The sequence below is a fragment of the Cryptomeria japonica genome, chromosome 4, assembly GCF_030272615.1.
Source record: "Cryptomeria japonica chromosome 4, Sugi_1.0, whole genome shotgun sequence".
Lineage (NCBI taxonomy): Eukaryota > Viridiplantae > Streptophyta > Pinopsida > Cupressales > Cupressaceae > Cryptomeria > Cryptomeria japonica.
In genome coordinates, this window is record NC_081408.1 from 564,710,531 (window position 1) to 564,730,063 (window position 19,533).

The 19,533-nt window shown below is 35.8% G+C and overlaps 1 protein-coding gene across 3 annotated transcripts in view; it reads left to right on the forward strand.

Annotated features, from left to right (window-relative positions):
- The window catches only part of LOC131036099 (uncharacterized), a 176,034-nt gene that overhangs the window by 9,845 nt on the left and 146,656 nt on the right, over positions 1–19,533 (forward strand). For all 3 annotated transcript variants that reach the window (XM_057967912.2, XM_057967911.2, XM_057967913.2), the window contains exon 4: positions 7,737–7,816. In XM_057967912.2, coding sequence (XP_057823895.1) covers positions 7,737–7,816 — 80 coding nt within the window. The remainder of the gene's footprint in view (positions 1–7,736; positions 7,817–19,533) is intronic.

The following is a 19,533-nucleotide window of genomic DNA, read 5'->3' on the forward strand; positions in this document are numbered from 1 at the left end:
CAATTGAGTCTAAGAGGCTCACTGGATGACATTCATGTCTAGACTTAAGTTTCATATGCTGGGTATGGTGACTTTAGCTCTCATGGAATATTTTTCCAAGGAACAACAATCTTAAGTTTTTTTTAGAATTCTGAGTTCATATTTGTGCTCTTGAGTTAGCAACCTACTCACCCAAGAGTATAGATATGAAGTCCTTCTTTGACAGTAATGCAGATTTCACTAATCTTCATATTAATGTATCATATTCCTTATCTGATTCTAACAAGCTTAAATAGCAGCAGCTGCATTAATTTATATTTTTACCACAGTCTCATTACTATGATTCATGGAAGGTAGCCAATAATTGGCCCTAATATCTGATGTAAATTGTAACATTATAACCTATTAAACTCTTCATTGTTGTTGTTTTTTGACTCCAAGAGTCATAGCAACACTTGTATCATTGAGTTTTTATAAGTTCCATTAACATTGGCATCTCTTGACTCGGTTAAGGGCTTCCTTATCTAGCTGAAAAGTTCTTGTAGGAAGGAAAGATGAAATGTTCCCCACAAATTTTATTCAGATTTTTAACACCATAAATTCACCCATTAGCTTTAGCATGGTAAAATATGGAGAGCAATACAAATTGGCGGTTGGACCAGCCACTTCCACTTTTCAGTGGGATAAAGAAATATTGGAATTTAACAACTATTTGGCGGTATGACCAGCCAATTACAAATCCAAGAAAACTAAAGTAAACAAGACAATCACTTAACCACTTATTCAGCGAGAGGATTGGAAATAACAAACTATCTACTCAACCACTTATTTAGTGGGAGGACAGGAGTACAATGAAATAAAGATAGGCGGCGAAGCCAACCTCTTCCACTTATTCAGTGGGTGTTGTGAAACAATTCCAAAATGAAGATTGTTGTTAGTACTACTAATCATCATTACAATACATAACATGAAATTCAGATCAAGAGATATTGCTGTCATATCGCTGTCCAAAGCTGCAAATGATGTTCAAGGCACTTTACAAGCTACAAGAGACCAACTATCCAAAAAACAACCCCACACTCCAAAATTCTTAATCTGATATACTTCACCAATAGACTGAAAAACTTAGACCAGCAACATTAAAACACACTAAAATGCTCATAACTCCTCCAAAACTCAACGGAAAGACTTGAAACTAAGTGCAAATGAGCTCTAGTGAGGAGGCGCCCAAGCCAAGACCAACAACTAGCTGCAAATCTGATCTAACCCTTAATGCACACATTCTAAGACAGCCCCGGACATGGTACAGCCTGGGAAGAAGGGCGATTTGCTATATAAAATTCATAACTCCAAATTAACCTCTGAAAACTGGCATATAGGATCGCCTAGGCCTTAGGAAAATAAAGAGAGAATACCCAAAAGCCACAAAATTTCCCCCTTAGACTTATGATGAAAAAACACTTCAGCTCTACAATCCACCTGCAACCTGAAAACTCACAAACACCCCAAAACACATCAGAAAACATCAAATGTTACTACAACAATGAACTCCATCTATTCTTCAGTGTAAAGAACAGTCTCACAATCTCAACCAGTTGTTATCTTTCGAGCAAGAAGCCAAGAACTAGCTAGGAGGTATGCATTCCTTGAAGCAATCAATCGGAATTTCGGCAACACTTCGTTGCAAATAATCATGGATACCAAAAACAAGAGCCCGACACTCTTATTTATAGCCTTTGAAGCTCCAAATTCAAATTCAAATTCCCTCCCAAATGGACACCAAATCCAAATGCACATTCATTTCTATAATTTGTAATTTGCATTTCATTTCTCTTTTCCCAAAATTGTCCATCACAAGGTGGCAAATTTACTTTAATAAAAAATATCAATAAAGTGTGTTAAGGCGTCCAAAGTAATAAAGTGAATTATATCATAAAATTAACTCATTTCCTCCTAAGGCGTCCATCTAGCCTTATTAATAGTTCACTTATAAAATATTTTCCTCAAGCATGAATCGCTCAAAATAAGCTCAGACTCGCCAAAATAGCTCCAAAAATGCTGGAAGACAAACTGCTAAAACCGACTTGTCGGAAATAGCCATCTGAACTGACCTTTTGAAACCTTGCTAAAAATAGTATTGCTAAAAATAGCACTTACTAAAAATAGCATATTGCTAGAAATAGTAAGTGTTTCCAAAGTGATTTTAACCACATTTTGAGCAACCGTCGCAACTTACTAAAAATAGTAAGTCCGGAAAAGTCCTCCAATTCATTTGCATGCCATACCATCGCGAAGCTCTTTGAAAACCTAGAAAAACACAGAGAAATGAGTTGTCCTCGCCCCCACTTACTAAAAATAGTAAGTTTACCAAACTTCACTGCTTGCTATGCATGTACCATCATTGTGAATCTTTTTGAAAACCCAGAAGGAATCCAGAATCAAAACTGTAAAACTCCAACATGCAAGCCACCAAAAATGTCGAAACATCCTCCTAGAAGTAGGAAACCCTAATTTCTACTCCCGACTAGCCTACGGGCCAACGGAATTGATTACTGTTGAGAAGGGGACATTACAAAAGATTACAAATACACATCATAGTGTATACGGTGTTGTCTGAGGAGAGCAGCAATAGCCTTTACTTTAAAATCTTATAAGGGTTTAAATAGGCGTAATTACATTGCACCATTTAAACAAGCTAAGTGTGCATGTCATATAGCTAAATAAATTTTCCATTCCTTTTAATTCAAACCTACGACTTAAGCTTCTGCCTTAACGGAGGTGTAACTTTACATTTTTCAAGAATGAAAACGAATCTCTTTCTTTTCTTAATTGGAAAGCATGGAATTGCAAGTTCTTAATACACCTCAAGATTACAAGAACATGTCCTAGAGAGTTGTAAGCTACACGAATTGCAAAAGTCCTCCTTGAAAGCTAGCATGTCTCAGCTTCCTTCTTGGCAAGCTACGACTTAATATGTAATGTCCCCTTCTCATTAGTTCTAAGACATTGATGGAGTTTAGCCTATTACTTGACCCTCATAGGCCAAGGAGTTGATGAGAGGGTCGCCTGGGCAGTGCTTGTGGCTTCACATTTGATTTTTATATGATTTTGGGTGAAATAATGTACTTTCACGTCTGATGTTATTTGCACTTTATATTATAATGATATTTTAATATTATTTAAAAGTGCAATTAAATATTATTTTATTAAAAAGGAATCTTCTAGAAGGTGGCCGACCTCTTGGAGAAAAAGAATAAATTGAGGGGGTAGGGTCATTGTTGGATCATCCAATGTTTTGACATCTTCTTTGCTTGATAACTTGTGGAGCCAAGGGTTTCTGGAGTTCATTTTCAGTCTTAGAGAACGATAGAGAACGATAACTCTCTTTGATTGGCATAACTGAGGTGGTGAAAGATCCTCCAAAGGGTTGCATTGTGGTGGAAGATACTTCAGTCTTTCACATTGGGCATATTGAGCTTAGGTTTCAGTTTTCATGGAGTCCAGATTGGTGTGGAGTTTCAGTATTTGTGTTCATTGAATTCAGTTTGGCATCCATCTTTTAAAGGACAGACTGGCACTCCAATTGTACACAATTTGGTGATGTTTTGGGGTTCTTAACAGTGCATATCAGACTACTGTTGAAGGACGACCTGCCATAAGTGTTCTCAGAAATTCATTGCTGAAGACTCATAATTAATAAAGTACTCACTCCTCATGGGTATTTGATGAATCTTCTCCCTTCATCCCGGCAATCATTTCAAGGGCAGTTTGGAGGACTTGAGTTGCAGCATTTATTTATTTAGAGGGTTCCAGGCTAGGGCAGAGGCGGAACTGCAGGAAGGAGGCGATTTCCAGCAAGGAGGCTCCCAAAAATTCAATAAAAATCGGTTCTTGCTCCTGTCACATTCGCAGATCCATTTCAGACCATTTATACCAGGTTTCCCTCTTGTTTCAGTATATTTCTGTATGTAAGTCTGAAGTCAAAGTCTGATTTTTGAAGGCAGCCATTAAAGACATTGTAAGGACTGTGTCTGGTATGAAACTGATAGTTTAAGTCTGAAAGTATAATCTGATTGAACCTGTTATTTGGAATTAAAGTCTGAAGTGAACATTGGTGGTTGCATGCCGATTATTTGTAGAAATATCCGACTCATTTATTGGTTCAATTGTGTATATGAAAAGGTTCATATCTATGACTATTTCCTTTATCAATTATTGTTGCTTTTTCAACATTTATTTTTCAAAATTCAAATCAAACAGCAATCAGAATTGTATAACAGCAGACCCTTACTAGTGCACCAAGTGTTTGACGATATTCCTTTAGTGCAAATTGTTTATTTTTACACATATAACTACAAGGGACACTACATGATACAATGCTCTTCTAGGCTATGGCTAATGCAAAGCTGCCTTAGTATAATTCACTGAAATTCCCATTACTATTGTGAAGACAATTAATTGTTTCCGAGCGATAATTCTTTTCTTCCAAAGAAGTCCCTGTGTTTATGCCAAGAGCCTTAATCCACCCTATTTACTTATGGATTCAAAAATCTCTTCTAATTGCTTTTATTGAGATGGTTGTATGCATTTCCGTTAATTTCAAAGTAATATGAGTTCTTATTTCATTTCATTTGCTCACAATGCTATACTCCCACCCTTCCTTCTTGAAGGCAGTGAACAACTAGATCAAAGTTCGAATAATAGATTCAAATCATCATCATCAGCTTTAAGCCGATTGGATCACAATATGAGCTCGATAAACTTATTTTAAGGTGGGGCTACGTTATAATATTGACTTGTTCATGGAGCATAGCTCTCGTATCCATGGCATGCTTTACTAAGCCACACGATAGTTAAGTGAGAAAGATTAAAATAAACCTTTACTTATACATATATATGTACATAATATGTACCTATCTATATAGGTACATATATGTGTGTATCCTTTTAACTATGTATACACACATATATTTACCTATATATATATATGTATGTATGTATGTGTATGTAAAATTATATTTTAATTATAATATTCAAATGACTTCATGAAAGTTTCCATTTATCATAAAGAACAGATAGAGTTAAAATAAAAGGCCTTAATAATAGTTCGGTTGTGTGAAATGAATACCATAATCCAAGACAAGAACGCTACAACCCTAATCAGCTAGGCTGACCAGTACGGTTACCTGGATAAACATTGGCTAACGATGACAAGGCTATCACAATTCAACAAGTCTCAAATTACAAATTAGGGTTCCAGATGGCATTAAGTCCTTCTGTTGCCTCTCAACCTGATGATACTTTCCCTCCCTTCTCGGAGGATGACAACCTTCTTGCATACACTAGGTCAAAATATGTAGTTTGTCCGAAATCCTGGCATAACTCTATCATTGCATTTATTGACAAAAGAAGTAATCAACTCATATATCATAATGATTAAAGCTAAATCATTAACACGTGCATTGCGAACCATCATTCCACAAGACTAAGCGACAAGTATCAGTGCATAAAACAACATCAAAATATTTAGGGCACAAGTGGGATGTAAGATAGACTGTTGCAGCATAAATCAATAATTCTCGATAATATAATAAAAGCACCAATACTTTTCTTTAATATATATTGAGTTTATATGAAGCTTCTCATTGAGTCGACCCACTTAATAATTCTTACAAATAGACCACAATTTCCATTCACCGCCAATTTATTATAATGGCAAGAATAACTTCATTATTCCCCGTAAAGGAAAGCCAAAGAAATGTTTAATATAACATTGTTTCCCTTCAATTAATTAGTCCGTAGATAAAAAACAAATAACTCTTAGTCAAAATGAATTCTTCTTATTTTTCCAAACTCAAAATATAAAGACGCCAAAGCCTAAACAATATTATTACCAAGACAGTTAATAAAACTTATTTGCAAATTTGCCTCCAAAGGAGACTTCACAAATTTAGCACAGATGTAGACTCCATCGTTAATCCTCCCCTTTTGAAGAACTAGGTTTTTGTCCAGCCCTTCTGTCAAACTCCTAAAGGTTTTCGTCCCCAGAAATCATAAACGTTTATCAATTCCAAAAGCATGCCCTTGCTACAACCCCAAGACCTCCTTATAAAGCCCTCTAGGAAACATCTAGAAGGTTAGGCTGATTGGAGAACTTTATTTAATGAAGTGGTCTTATAATAATATTTTATTATTTTATTGTTATTTAATTAAATTAATTAATATTAAGTCATTGTTTGAATATTTTATTTATTTTTTTGACAACTTAATAAATATCAATTTAGTTAATTGTCACCTTAAAAATTGGGGACATTACACTATTATTATGTTTTGATAAGATGTTTTATCTACTATGTATTAATCTTTGTTGGCTTTGGGTAGTTATAAGCATTGGTTGGTTGACAACTGTATTCCTCTTGGCAATCATCGAGTTCTTTAAATATATTTTGTATCTTTAAGAAAAGTAGTATGATCTTGTTGGCTCAACTCTAATCTTTGTCTGATCATCTCTGGTCTACTTCTGTTATAATTTCATGTGCAAATAAAGATATACTTTTTTTCCTCAATGTGTAATAATTTCATTCCAACTATTCATTTTATCAGATAGGAGAGCAAACAGCACATACATTAGTTGGTGGTGTTGAAAATGTGTATGTGTGGCATGCTAATGAAATCAGGTATAAATTTGCATGGTGACTATTCTTGGCTCATACTGGTACAGGAGTACCCATTTATTGGTGACTTGGCCTTGTGTACCTTTTTATATGGATGCCTCCTACAATGAAGATAATTACATTACCCATGGGGTGTTTGATTATTTATTCTTTGACTGTTTTACATTTGTATATCTATGGTATAATGTGTGGTTTCTTGCATGTATGCTGCATATGTTTTTCACATATTTTAGTGCATGATTTGTTCCACATGTATTGTGTTTAATGGTGTTGGAGGTATAATGAGTTTTGCAACAGGGTTGTGATTGCCTTGTGTTGATATTACATAGCATTCACATTGAGTGTCATCAATGAGGTGCAAAACACTGTAAAATCAAAAGCCTTTTTCCTTATTCAGAAGAACTCTAAACTTACTTGGGGTGTTACATGCATGATATGAGACTTTCCCTGAGTAGATTGTACAGATTTGCCATATACTGCTTCACGAATGCTCATGCTAGGGTCATCACTGATACAAAATTACAGGTCTGTATTGATATCACAAATGTAAGTTCATACAAGTGAAAAATCATTACTCAAATCTACTCACTGAGTAATAGTAACTCTCAACATCCTACTTGATGCTTACTTGGAGAAATGATACAACCAGGGTACAAATGCTTTGTGATAGATTAAATTTGTATTGGGATCTTTTTAAAAAGTATTGATGCCAGCGGCAAGGCAATATTTTCATGCAAAATGTGTCTTCTTTCGGAATGTTCAAGTCATCCATTTACAAATTATCTTTTTCATTTCAGTTTTCTTTCTTTATTATTTCATTTGCGAACAAAATAGAGACATTAATAAGTTTTTAACTGTTCTAGGCACCTTTTCCCATTTTATCACAATAAATTGATTTTTACTTGTCCAAGTGAGTGGTTTTTCATCACCATTGATGCTTTGAACAAAATTTAGAGACATGACTAAGTTCTTAGCTGTTCTAGGCACCTTTTCCCTTTTTACCATGATACATTCATTTTCACTTGTCCAAGTTAGCAGTTTTTTGTAACCATGGATGTGAATCTATCTCTAATTTTTGTTCAGTGCATGGATGATGCTGGTGTGGATGGAGCATTAATTGTTCAACCCATCAATCATATGTTTGATCACTCTTATGTCAACAGGTATGCAAAACTTATTTGAATTTATTTTCTAATTTTTATGTTTGGTTTCTTAGGTGGAAGAACATATGTGGTAGTAAATTGATTGCCATATCTTGTTTATGTATGGTTAGCTGGTTTGTTTAGGTAAAGTGAAGCATTATGTTTTAAGATGTTTTAAGTATAACAAATCGATTTACACCTTTCTTGAGGTTTTTGCTCAAAATTGTTAGCAGTAATATTGAGGATAAGAAACAACCCTGTCAGAGGTTGAGGATCATGTTGTTTTTGTCTGATTGTTGCCTTCCATAAAATCTTGTTATTTGTGTTACGCTGTAATAAGAGTATAAAAATTTCAGTGGTTTTTTATATTTATAGAAAGATTTCCTTTTACTAAAATTGGACAACTTAGTGTTGGTGGCAATATTATACACGGAAATAAAACTAGTTAATTAAGTTGTAATTGTGTTGGTTAGTTGGCAACCGAGGGGTGGTAGTTGCGGTGCGACGGTTGGTGCTCGCACCCCCTCAACATCTTTATATACTTCCGAATGTAACTTGTGGACAATAACAATTATGAATGGAATAACATCTGATATATTGCATCTGATATCTATGGCATTATTATTCTGCATTACGTGTTTTATCTGTGTGCTTTAAGTTATGCACCCGAGAGGGCAAACACTTAGAGAGTATGTTTTTCATTATAGGTGCTCCTAGAGTCATTCACACAAGGAATATATATTAACACTTTTTGTTGATGGCTTGGAAGATGTTAGAGGCATTCAAGTATAAGACTCTTTATATTTTCACTTTATCAAAATACATTAAATATTGGCCTCCTAGAAAATAGTAGGATCACTATAAAATGTTCTATAAAATACTCTGTTGCTCCAGAATTCAATTCTGACCCTGCAATGAAACATCTGCAACTCAAATTGCCATCTCAACTTCAGCAGTACCCAAGAAAATATATATAATAGATTAATCTCAAAAAGCTTTACCTCTGCTGGAGCATAGCAGAGTTATTATTCTACTGTAGCATTTCTGGGATCAATTTTGGCTCTTGATATCCCCTTGCACCCCCCCTTTCCTTTTATTTGGAAAAAAAGATGTTGATGGCTTTATGTCCATCGAATGTGAAATTAAAAGTTACATACAAAAGTAGAAGACCTCTTCAAATATAAAGTAAATTAAACAATGCAGGTAAAATAAAATAATTGATAACTAAAAATTAAAATTTATGTGTACATCTATGTATGCAGTAAATACAGTAGATTTAATGTAAAATAACTCTTTATGTAAAAAGAATAGCTCGAAATTGATATTTCTGTGTTTTTTTATGCTGAAGGCATTCCCTCTATGAAGTGAAACAAGCTGAATTTCTAAATCAACGGCTCAAATTATTGGAGAAAGGATGCAGGACGATGAAAAATATCTCCGCTGTTTGTTTTCATTATTGTCAGAATAGAAACATGTCTTGATGACCTGGATTCCTATTAAAACATGTGATGATCTCGACTGTCATTTTAATATGGATAGAGTTAAAGCATTGAATAGTTTAGTTTCTTTTCATTGTCATGCAAGACAATTATCGTCAATGTACTTTTCTGTCTCAACATTTACCAAAATTAATTTGACTTTGCATTTACTGTTTGTTATGATTCGTTTGCCACTTGGAAAATAGACATTAGTTCTCTACTTTTTTGCCATCTCTTTATGTTGATTTGTAACAGCATCAATGAATTTTCAAGGCATAATGGACACGGGCATGACGAGCATCCCTCATTCATAACAGTAGCATAACTTCCAACACATGCCAGAAAAGCTTGCAAATTCGATAGGTAAGAATAGGGTCTAGCACCAGTATGTTCGATTTTACTATAAAATCCATTGCAATGCTCCTCCAAGAACATAGGGCCCCCATGTTTTCCACTCCATTTGAGTTGGGACATGTTTGATGTAAAGTTATTTCAATTTTAATTAAAGAACAAGTTATGAACTATGAATGCTATATATGGATATGAGGAATTATGTCAATGTCTAATAATTCTGATTTTTATCTGCAGGTCTGAAGGAGAGAGATCATTTAATATTTTCTATGTCTTCTCCAAATGAATTCAATTGGCATATATATTATTTAGGCAACCGGTCAATTGGTGTATTGACCGGTCATGCCTTTTAGGCATGACCGATCAATGCACCTATTGATCGGTGCCTTTACAATTATACCATTAACACAATGCTGATTATCGGTTCAAAAACCCCCGATAGCATATTGTAATATCATAATATAATGACTGATCAATTTAATGAATCGGTTCATATAAACACCGATGATTCAAAGTGCACGATGAATATAATCCAACCGGTGCATTTGTTAACCAATGTTAATGCCAAATGAAGCGGTCTATTCATTAAACCCGATAACAAATATGCTCGATATAATTAAGCCCGATAACAGATGTGAATCGGTGCCAATGTTTATGCATCCGATAGCAAGTGTGTATCGGCGAATTTAACCTGATAACTTATAGCATTTAATATGCTATTGGGTTAATACCCCGATAGCATATTAATGCCAATTAACAATTGACATTAATATGCTATCGGGTTGTTAGCCCGATAGCATAATGATAAGCAATGTTTGTACAATCCGATAATCATATGCAATATAAATCAGACATGAAGCATGTAGATAAATAACAGAAGAAGGAAGGTTAGGAAGATCTTATCTTGCATAAGCTACCATGCATTAACACTCCCTCTTAGCTTTGGAAGATAAGGCAACCTGCATCACATTTCCTTTTCATAACTAAGATAATGTCAGTCAGCGAAAAAATCATTTATACATGAGAAGTACCATCAAGACATATGATACAAAATAGAAGAACATCACTTGAGCATGTGGCATAAAGTTTTATTTTTAAAAATAAGAGAATCATCACCTGACCATGTGACCAATGTTTATGCATCCGATAGCAAGTGTGTATCGGCGAATTTAACCTGATAACTTATAGCATTTAATATGCTATTGGGTTAATACCCCGATAGCATATTAATGCCAATTAACAATTGACATTAATATGCTATCGGGTTGTTAGCCCGATACCAAAACATGTGATCTTGTAAGATTCATCAAGATATCACCTAACACATGATATCAGTATTGCCTAACACGCAATACTTAAGGATAAGTCTATGAGAAAGGTTAGTTTCTCATCATATCCAAGTTGTGATAAGTGCAATAACATTTATAAATGTTTATCACAACATAGTCATGGCACATCCATGGCTTACCAAAGATCCAACATGATCAATGGTTGAGATATCACCTACACGTGATATCAGTATTGCCTAACACGCAATACAAGGATAACCATATGAGAAGTGCTTAAGTTCTCATCATATCCAAGTTGTGATAATGCAATAACATTTGTACAAATGTTGTATCACAACATAGTCATGGCACATCCATGACTTACCAGTGATCCAACATGATTACTGGTTTGACTATCATAAGATCGTCACCTTATGATGTCTACATACAAGTGTTCAGTATCTGAGAGATCGTCACCTCTTAGATATGAACACAGGTGGCAAGAAGCCAAGAGATAGTCCAAAAAGAAGTTTACACCTTAAACATCTTAAATATATGTAAGTATAGATTACAAAGCAGATTACCTTTCTATCATACCTAAACCCTTTCTGAAGTGATCAATCTTCACTCTGGAAAGTGGTTTGGTAAGAATATCTGCAGTCTGATCTCCTGTACACACATATTCTAACTTTACCACATTCCTGTCAACCATATCTCGTACATAGTGATATGGAATCTCAATATGTTTGGACCTGTCATGAAATACTGGATTTACAGAGAGTTTTATACAACTTTGATTATCACACTGAATGACTGTAGGTTTCATAGGTTCTCCAAATAATCCCACGAGCAATTTCCTTAGCCATACTGCTTCTCGGGCAGCCATTGAAGCTGCAATATATTCAGCCTCTATGGAACTCTGAGCTACTGAAGATTGTTTTCTGCTGATCCAGGATATCATGGCTGACCCTAAACTGAAGCAGCACCCTGAAGTGCTCTTTCTGTCAGTCACACTGCCAGCCTAATCTGAATCTGTAAATCCATGTAGATCTATGTCAACCTTTTCATATTTAAGACCAAGCTTTAGGGTACCTTGTAGATATCTCACTATATGCTTTACTGCAACCAGGTGTATCTCCTTAGGTTCACACATGAACTGACTTAAGGCATTAACAGCATAGCAGATATCTGGCCTTGTATTTACTAGATACATCAGGGACCCAATCATTTGCTTGTATTGAGTGCGGTCAGTAGGTCTTGATTCTGCTGCTGCTTCTTTAAGTTTATGGAAGCTGGTTTCCATAGGAGAGGTCATGGGTCTGCAGTTTAGCATTCCAAATCTTGTCAATATGTCCAAGGTGTATTTCCCTTGGTTCAGTACAATATTATCAGAATTCTGCCATACTTCCAATCCTAGGAAGTAATGAAGAAGCCCCAAGTCTTTCATATCAAATTCTGTGGATAGATCTTTTTTGCATTGATCTATTAGGTTATCATCTCCTGTAATTAATAAGTCATCAACATATAAAATTAATATTAACATATCACCTTTATTTCTTTTGAGGTAGAGATTAGGATCTGCATCATTCTTAGAGAAACCCAGCTTTGAGAGATAGGTGTCAATTCTTTCATACCAAACTCTGGTAGCCTGTTTGAGCCCATAAAGAGCTTTCTTGAGTCTACACACATGAGACTTTGCATCATGAATTTCAAACCCTTCAGGTTGCTCTAAGTAGACTTCTTCCACGATCTCGCCATTTAGGAATGTTGTCTTAACATCCATCTGATGTACCTTCCACCCCTTTGCTGCTGCAATGGCTAGGACAACTCTTACTAATGTGTACCTGGCAACAGGTGCAAATGTTTCTTCGTAATCTATTCCTTCCTTTTGTGAGAACCCTCTACCTACAAATCTGGCCTTGTGTTTTTCAATACTGCCATCTGCAGCATGCTTGATTTTAAACAACCATTTAGAAGACACGACAGACTTCTTGGTTGGCCTAGGAACAATCTCCCAAACATCATTCTTCATAATGGACTGATATTCTTCAGGCATGGCATCTATCCATACTTGATGTTTGAGTGCATCTGAAACATTGTTAGGTTCAGCTTTAGAGAGATCATTCATAAGTGCAACATAGTTGATGAATTTATTAGGCCTCTTGTTTTCCCTGAAGGTTCCTGAAGGAGCAGCGAACTTCTGAGCTTCTGCTATAGTTTTGGTGGCCCATAGTGGTATCTTCTTGCGATTATCTATAGGTGGGTTTTGTGTTTCACTTATAGTTTCCTCAAGATACTCCCTCTGAAGCTCAGGAGTAGGTTCTTCTTCTAGGTTAGGAGTAGGATTATGAATTTCAGGTTCTATTGTATTTTGGGCCCTTTTGAAGGCTAAATCTTCTTCGAAGATTACATCCCTACTGAGTTCAATATTTCTCTGACCTTGTACATAGATTCTGTAGGCTTTAGAAGTTTCACTGTATCCTACAAGTATTCCCCTTTTTCCAGAGGGTTCTAGTTTTAGTCTTTTCTCTTTAGGTACATGAATATAGACTGGACACCCAAATATCCTAAGATGGCTGATTTCTGGTTTTGTCTTGGTAAAGACTTCCTCGGGAGTTTTATCTTCAAGCTGTGAATGATGACATCTATTTTGTATGTACACAGCAGTGTTAGTTGCTTCTGCCCAAAGGTTCAAGTTTAGATTTTGATCTAGTATCATGGCTTTGACAGCTTCTACTATGGTCCTATTTTTCCTTTCAGCTACTCCATTTTGTTGTGGATTATAAGGTATTGTCAACTCCCTCTTAATCCCAGAATTTTTACAAAAGTCTTTAAATAGTCCTGATGTGTATTCCCCCCCATTGTCAGTTCTTAAGGTTTTAATTTTGTTTTCAGAGAGATTTTCTGTTAACGTTTTAAACTCTTTAAACGTACTTAGGATCTCTTCTGATTCTTTACATTTCAGAAAGTAGATCCACGTCTTCCTAGAGTAGTCATCAACAAAAATTACATAGTACAAAAATCCCCCTAGCGAGGGTACAGACATAGGTCCACATACATCAGAATGAATTAACTCCAAAACTTTGCTAGTTTTCCTAGTACTATTTTGAAATGCATTTTTGGTATTTTTACCTAAGGCACACCCTTTGCATGCCTCTGAATGATATTGCTTCAACTTAGGTAGACCTGTGACAAGGTTTCTCATGGTTGACAAAGCTCTATAATTCAGATGGCCGAATCTCCTGTGCCATACTTCATTTGCATTAGTTGCTTCATGGATCAATGCTAGATTGGGCTCTGTACATAGCTCATACAAATAGCCTTGTCTTCGACCATTGACTTTAGCGTCTTTGATGGAGGATCTCTTTGGCCAAGCCAACACTTTGTTTTCCATGAAGGTCACTCTGTATCCTTGATCTTCTAGTGTTGATATGGAGATTAGATTTCTTTTGATGCCTGGAACATATAGTACTTCTTCAAGTCGTAGTGACATGCCTGTCTTCAGTTTGATGGTGCAGGTTCCAATTCCTCTGACTGGATGTGAAGAATCGTCTCCGATGGTTACTTCCTCATTATCTTTCTTTATCATGGAGTCTAGTATTTCTCTAAAGCCGGTGATGTGTCTGGATGAACCACTGTCGATCACGCATGAGTTAGATTTGTTTGAAGCATGGCTTGTAAGTGCTAAGTAGAGGACATAGTTCTCGGAGTCATTTTCTCTTCTAGATTTCCTCACTTTTGCAAATGTGGCTTGCTTCCCTTTCTCCGGACAGTTTGCAACATAGTGTCCGAATTTGTCACACCTATAACATTGAACATGTGATAGGTCTTTCTTAGAAGTGTTCTTGCCTTGTTTAGCTTTTCTTTTCCTGAATTGCTTCTTTTTGTGCTTCTTATTGATGTTTGTATTTAGGACTTGCAAGTCTTCATCTATATTCTTCTGTTTTATTCCTACCTTGTTCAATCGGGATTCTTCTTGTAGACAGTTATCTCTTAGTCTTTCAAACTTAGGATATTTGGACCCAGCACTGATGCCTTGGACGAATGTGTTCCGTCCACTAAGCAATCCATCTAGAGCAATGAGTGTTAACTCTTTGCTTTGGATGTCGTATCCAAGGGAAGCTAGGTCATCTCTTAGGCTTGATATCCTCATGAAGTAGGAGTTAATTGTCTCCCCTTTGTTCATACTGATATGGTTGATCTCTCGTTTTAATGCCAGAGTACGACTTGCATTTGATATCTCAAATGTCCTTTCAAGTGCCTTGAACATTTTATAAGCCGTCTCCTGCTTTCTAATGATGGGCATTATATTATTTCTTACCCCATCCACTATTATTTTAATAGCCTTATCATTTCCCTCGATCCATGTGGATTTCTCGGTTTCATCTTCTGGTTGTGCACTTTCAGTTTGGACATATGAATCAACTTTGTTTTCTCTTAAAATCATTTTGATTCTAAACTTCCAAGCTGAAAAATCTTCGCTACCTCCGAGTCTATCTTCGAATCTGATAGCGTTGGCCATTGTGGAAATGTGATGTAGTTTGTAACTTAGTCCTTGAATTTTATCAAAATTGAATAGCCTTAGGTTCGATTACCTTGGCTTTGATACCATGTAAAGTTATTTCAATTTTAATTAAAGAACAAGTTATGAACTATGAATGCTATATATGGATATGAGGAATTATGTCAATGTCTAATAATTCTGATTTTTATCTGCAGGTCTGAAGGAGAGAGATCATTCAAAATTTTCTATGTCTTCTCCAAATGCTTTCAATTGGCATATATATTATTTAGGCAACCGGTCAATTGGTGTATTGACCGGTCATGCCTTTTAGGCATGACCGATCAATGCACCTGTTGATCGGTGCCTTTACAATTATACCATTAACACAATGCTGATTATCAGTTCAAAAACCCCTGATAGCATATTGTAATATCATAATATAATGACTGATCAATTTAATGAATCGGTTCATATAAACACCGATGATTCAAAGTGCACGATGAATATAATCCAACCGGTGCATTTGTTAACCAATGTTAATGCCAAATGAAGTGGTCTATTCATTAAACCCGATAACAAATATGCTCGATATAATCAAGCCCGATAACAGATGTGAATCGGTGCCAATGTTTATGCATCCGATAGCAAGTATGTATCGGCGAATTTAACCCGATAACTTATAGCATTTAATATGCTATTGGGTTAATACCCCGATAGCATATTAATGCCAATTAACAATTGACATTAATATGCTATCGGGTTGTTAGCCCGATAGCATAATGATAAGCAATGTTTGTACAATCCGATAATCATATGCAATATAAATCAGACATGAAGCATGTAGATAAATAACAGAAGAAGGAAGGTTAGGAAGATCTTATCTTGCATAAGCTACCATGCATTAACATTTGATAATCTTAACATATAACTTCATAAGGAGGTGTTGCCACATATGTTAATAGTATTCACAATGAAAAGGGAGGTGATTGAAAGTTTTGCCCCCCTATAAATAAAGGATGCATCTTTAAGGGCCCTTAAAACCCCAATTTTTAAGATTGTCAAAGGTAAGGATTTTGTTGAGAGTAGTCAACCAAACAAAAGCATTATATTTGGGGGGAATCTGTTAATGCATGGTAGCTTATGCAAGATAAGATCTTCCTAACCTTCCTTGTTCTGTTATTTATCTACATGCTTCATGTCTGATTTATATTGCATATGATTATCGGATTGTACAAACATTGCTTATCATTATGCTATCGGGCTAATAACCCGATAGCATATTAATGTCAATTGTTAATTGGCATTAATATGCTATCAGGGTATTAACCCGATAGCATATTAAATGCTATAAGTTATCGGGTTAAATTCGTCGATACATACTTGCTATCGGGTGCATAACCATTGGCACCGATTCACATCTGTTATTGGGCTTAATTATATCGGGCATATTTGTTATCGGGTTTAATGAATACACCGCTTCAGTTGGAATTAACATTGGTTAACAACTGCACCGGTTGGATTACATACATCGTGCACTTTGAATCATCGGTGTTTATATGAACCGATTCATTATATTGATCAATCATTATATTATGATATTACAATATGCTATCGGGGGTTTTGAACTGATAATCAGCATTGTGTTAATGGTATCATTGCAAAGGCACCGATCAATGGGTGCATTGATCGGTCATGCCTAAAAGGCATGACCGGTCAATACACCAATTGACCGGTTGCCTAAATGATATATATGCCAATTGAATTCATTTGGAGAAGACATAGAAAATATTAAATGATCTCTCTCCTTCAAACCTCCAGATAAAATCAGAATTATTAGACATTGACATAATTCCTCATATCCATATATAGCATACATAGTTCATAACTTGTTCTTTAATGGAAATTGAAATAACTTTACATGGTATCAGAGCCAAGGTAATCGAACCTAAGGCTATTCAATTTTGATAAAATTCAAGGACTAAGTTACAAACTACATCACATTTCCATAATGGCCAACGCTATCAGATTCGAAGATAGATTCGGAGGTAGCGAAGATTTTTCAGCTTGGAAGTTTAGAATCAAAATGATTTTAAGAGAAAACAAAGTTGATTCATATGTCCAAACTGAAAGTGCACAACCAGAAGATGAAACCGAGAAATCCACATGGATCGAGGGAAATGATAAGGCTATTAAAATAATAGTGGATGGGGTAAGAAATAATATAATGCCCATCATTAGAAAGCAGGAGACGGCTTATAAAATGTTCAAGCCGCTTGAAAGGACATTTGAGATATCAAATGCAAGTCGTACTCTAGCACTAAAACGAGAAATAAATCATATCACCATGAACAAAGGGGAGACAATCAACGCCTACTTCATGCGGATATCAGTTCTAAAAGATGAACTTGCAACTCTGGACTACGAGATCCGAGGTAAAGAACTAAGACTCATTGCTTTAGATGGGTTGCCTAGTGGATGGAGCACATTCGTCCAAGGCATCAGTGCAAGGTCCAAATATCCTAAGTTTGAAAGACTAAGAGATGACTGTCTACAAGAAGAATCCCGATTGAACAAGGTAGGAATAAAACAGAAGAATATAGATGAAGACTTGCAAGTCCTAAATACAAACATCAATAAAAAGTACAAAAAGAAGCAATTCAGGAAAAGAAAAGCTAAACAAGGCAAGAACACTTCTAAGAAAGACCTATCACATGTTCAATGTTATAGGTGTGACAAATTCGGACACTATGTTGCAAACTGTCCAGAGCAAGGGAAGCAAGCCACATTTGCAAAAGTGAAGAAATCTAGAAAAGAAAATGACTCCGAGAACTATGTCCTCTACTCAGCACTTACAAGCCATACTTCAAACAAATCTAACTCATGGGTGATCGACAGTGGTTCATCGAGACACATCACCGGCTTTAGAGAAATACTAGACTCCATGATAGAGAAAGATGATGAGGAAGTAACCATCGGAGACGATTCTTCACATCTAGTCAGAGGAATTGGAACCTGCACCATCAAACTGAAGACAGGCATGTCACTACGACTTGAAGAAGTACTATATGTTCCAGGCATCAAAAGAAATCTAATCTCCATATCAGCACTAGAAGATCAAGGATACAGAGTGACCTTCATGGAAAACAAGGTGTTGGCTTGGCCAAAGAGATCCTCCATCAAAGACGCTAAGGTCATTGGTCGAAGACAAGGCTATTTGTATGAGCTATGTACAGAGCCCAATCTAGCATTGATCCATGAAGCAACTAATGCAAATGAAGTATGGCACAAGAGATTAGGCCATCTGAATTATAGAGCTTTGTCAACCATGGGAAACCTTGTCACAGGTCTACCTAAGTTGAAGCAATATCATTCAGAGGCATGCAAAGGGTGTGCCTTAGGTAAAAATACCAAAAATGCATTTCAGAATAGTACTAGGAAAACTAGCAAAGTTTTGGAGTTAATTCATTTGATGTATGTGGACCTATGTCCGTACCCTCGCTAGGGAGATTTTTGTACTATGTAATTTTTTGTTGATGACTACTCGAGGAAGACGTGGATCTACTTTCTGAAATGTAAAGAATCAGAAGAGATCCTAAGTAGGTTCAAAGAGTTTAAAACATTAACAGAAAATCTCTCTGAAAACAAAATTAAAACCTTAAGAACTGACAATGGGGGGGAATACACATCAAAACTATTTAAAGACTTTTGTAGAAATTCTGGGATTAAGAGGGAGTTGACAATACCTTATAATCCACAACAAAATGGAGTAGCTAAAAGGAAAAATAGGACCATTGTAGAAGCTGCCAAAGCCATGATACTAGATCAAAATCTAAACTTGAACCTTTGGGCAGAAGCAACTAACACTGCTGTGTACATACAAAATAGATGTCCTCATTCACACCTTGAAGATAAAACTCCCGAGGAAGTCTTTACCAAGACAAAACCATATATCAGCCATCTTAGGATATTTGGGTGTCCAGTCTATATTCATGTACCTAAAGAGAAAAGACTAAAACTAGAACCCTCTGGAAAAAGGGGAATACTTGTAGGATACAGTGAAACTTCTAAAGCCTACAGAATCTATGTACAAGGGCAGAGAAATATTGAACTCAGTAGGGATGTAATCTTCGAAGAAGA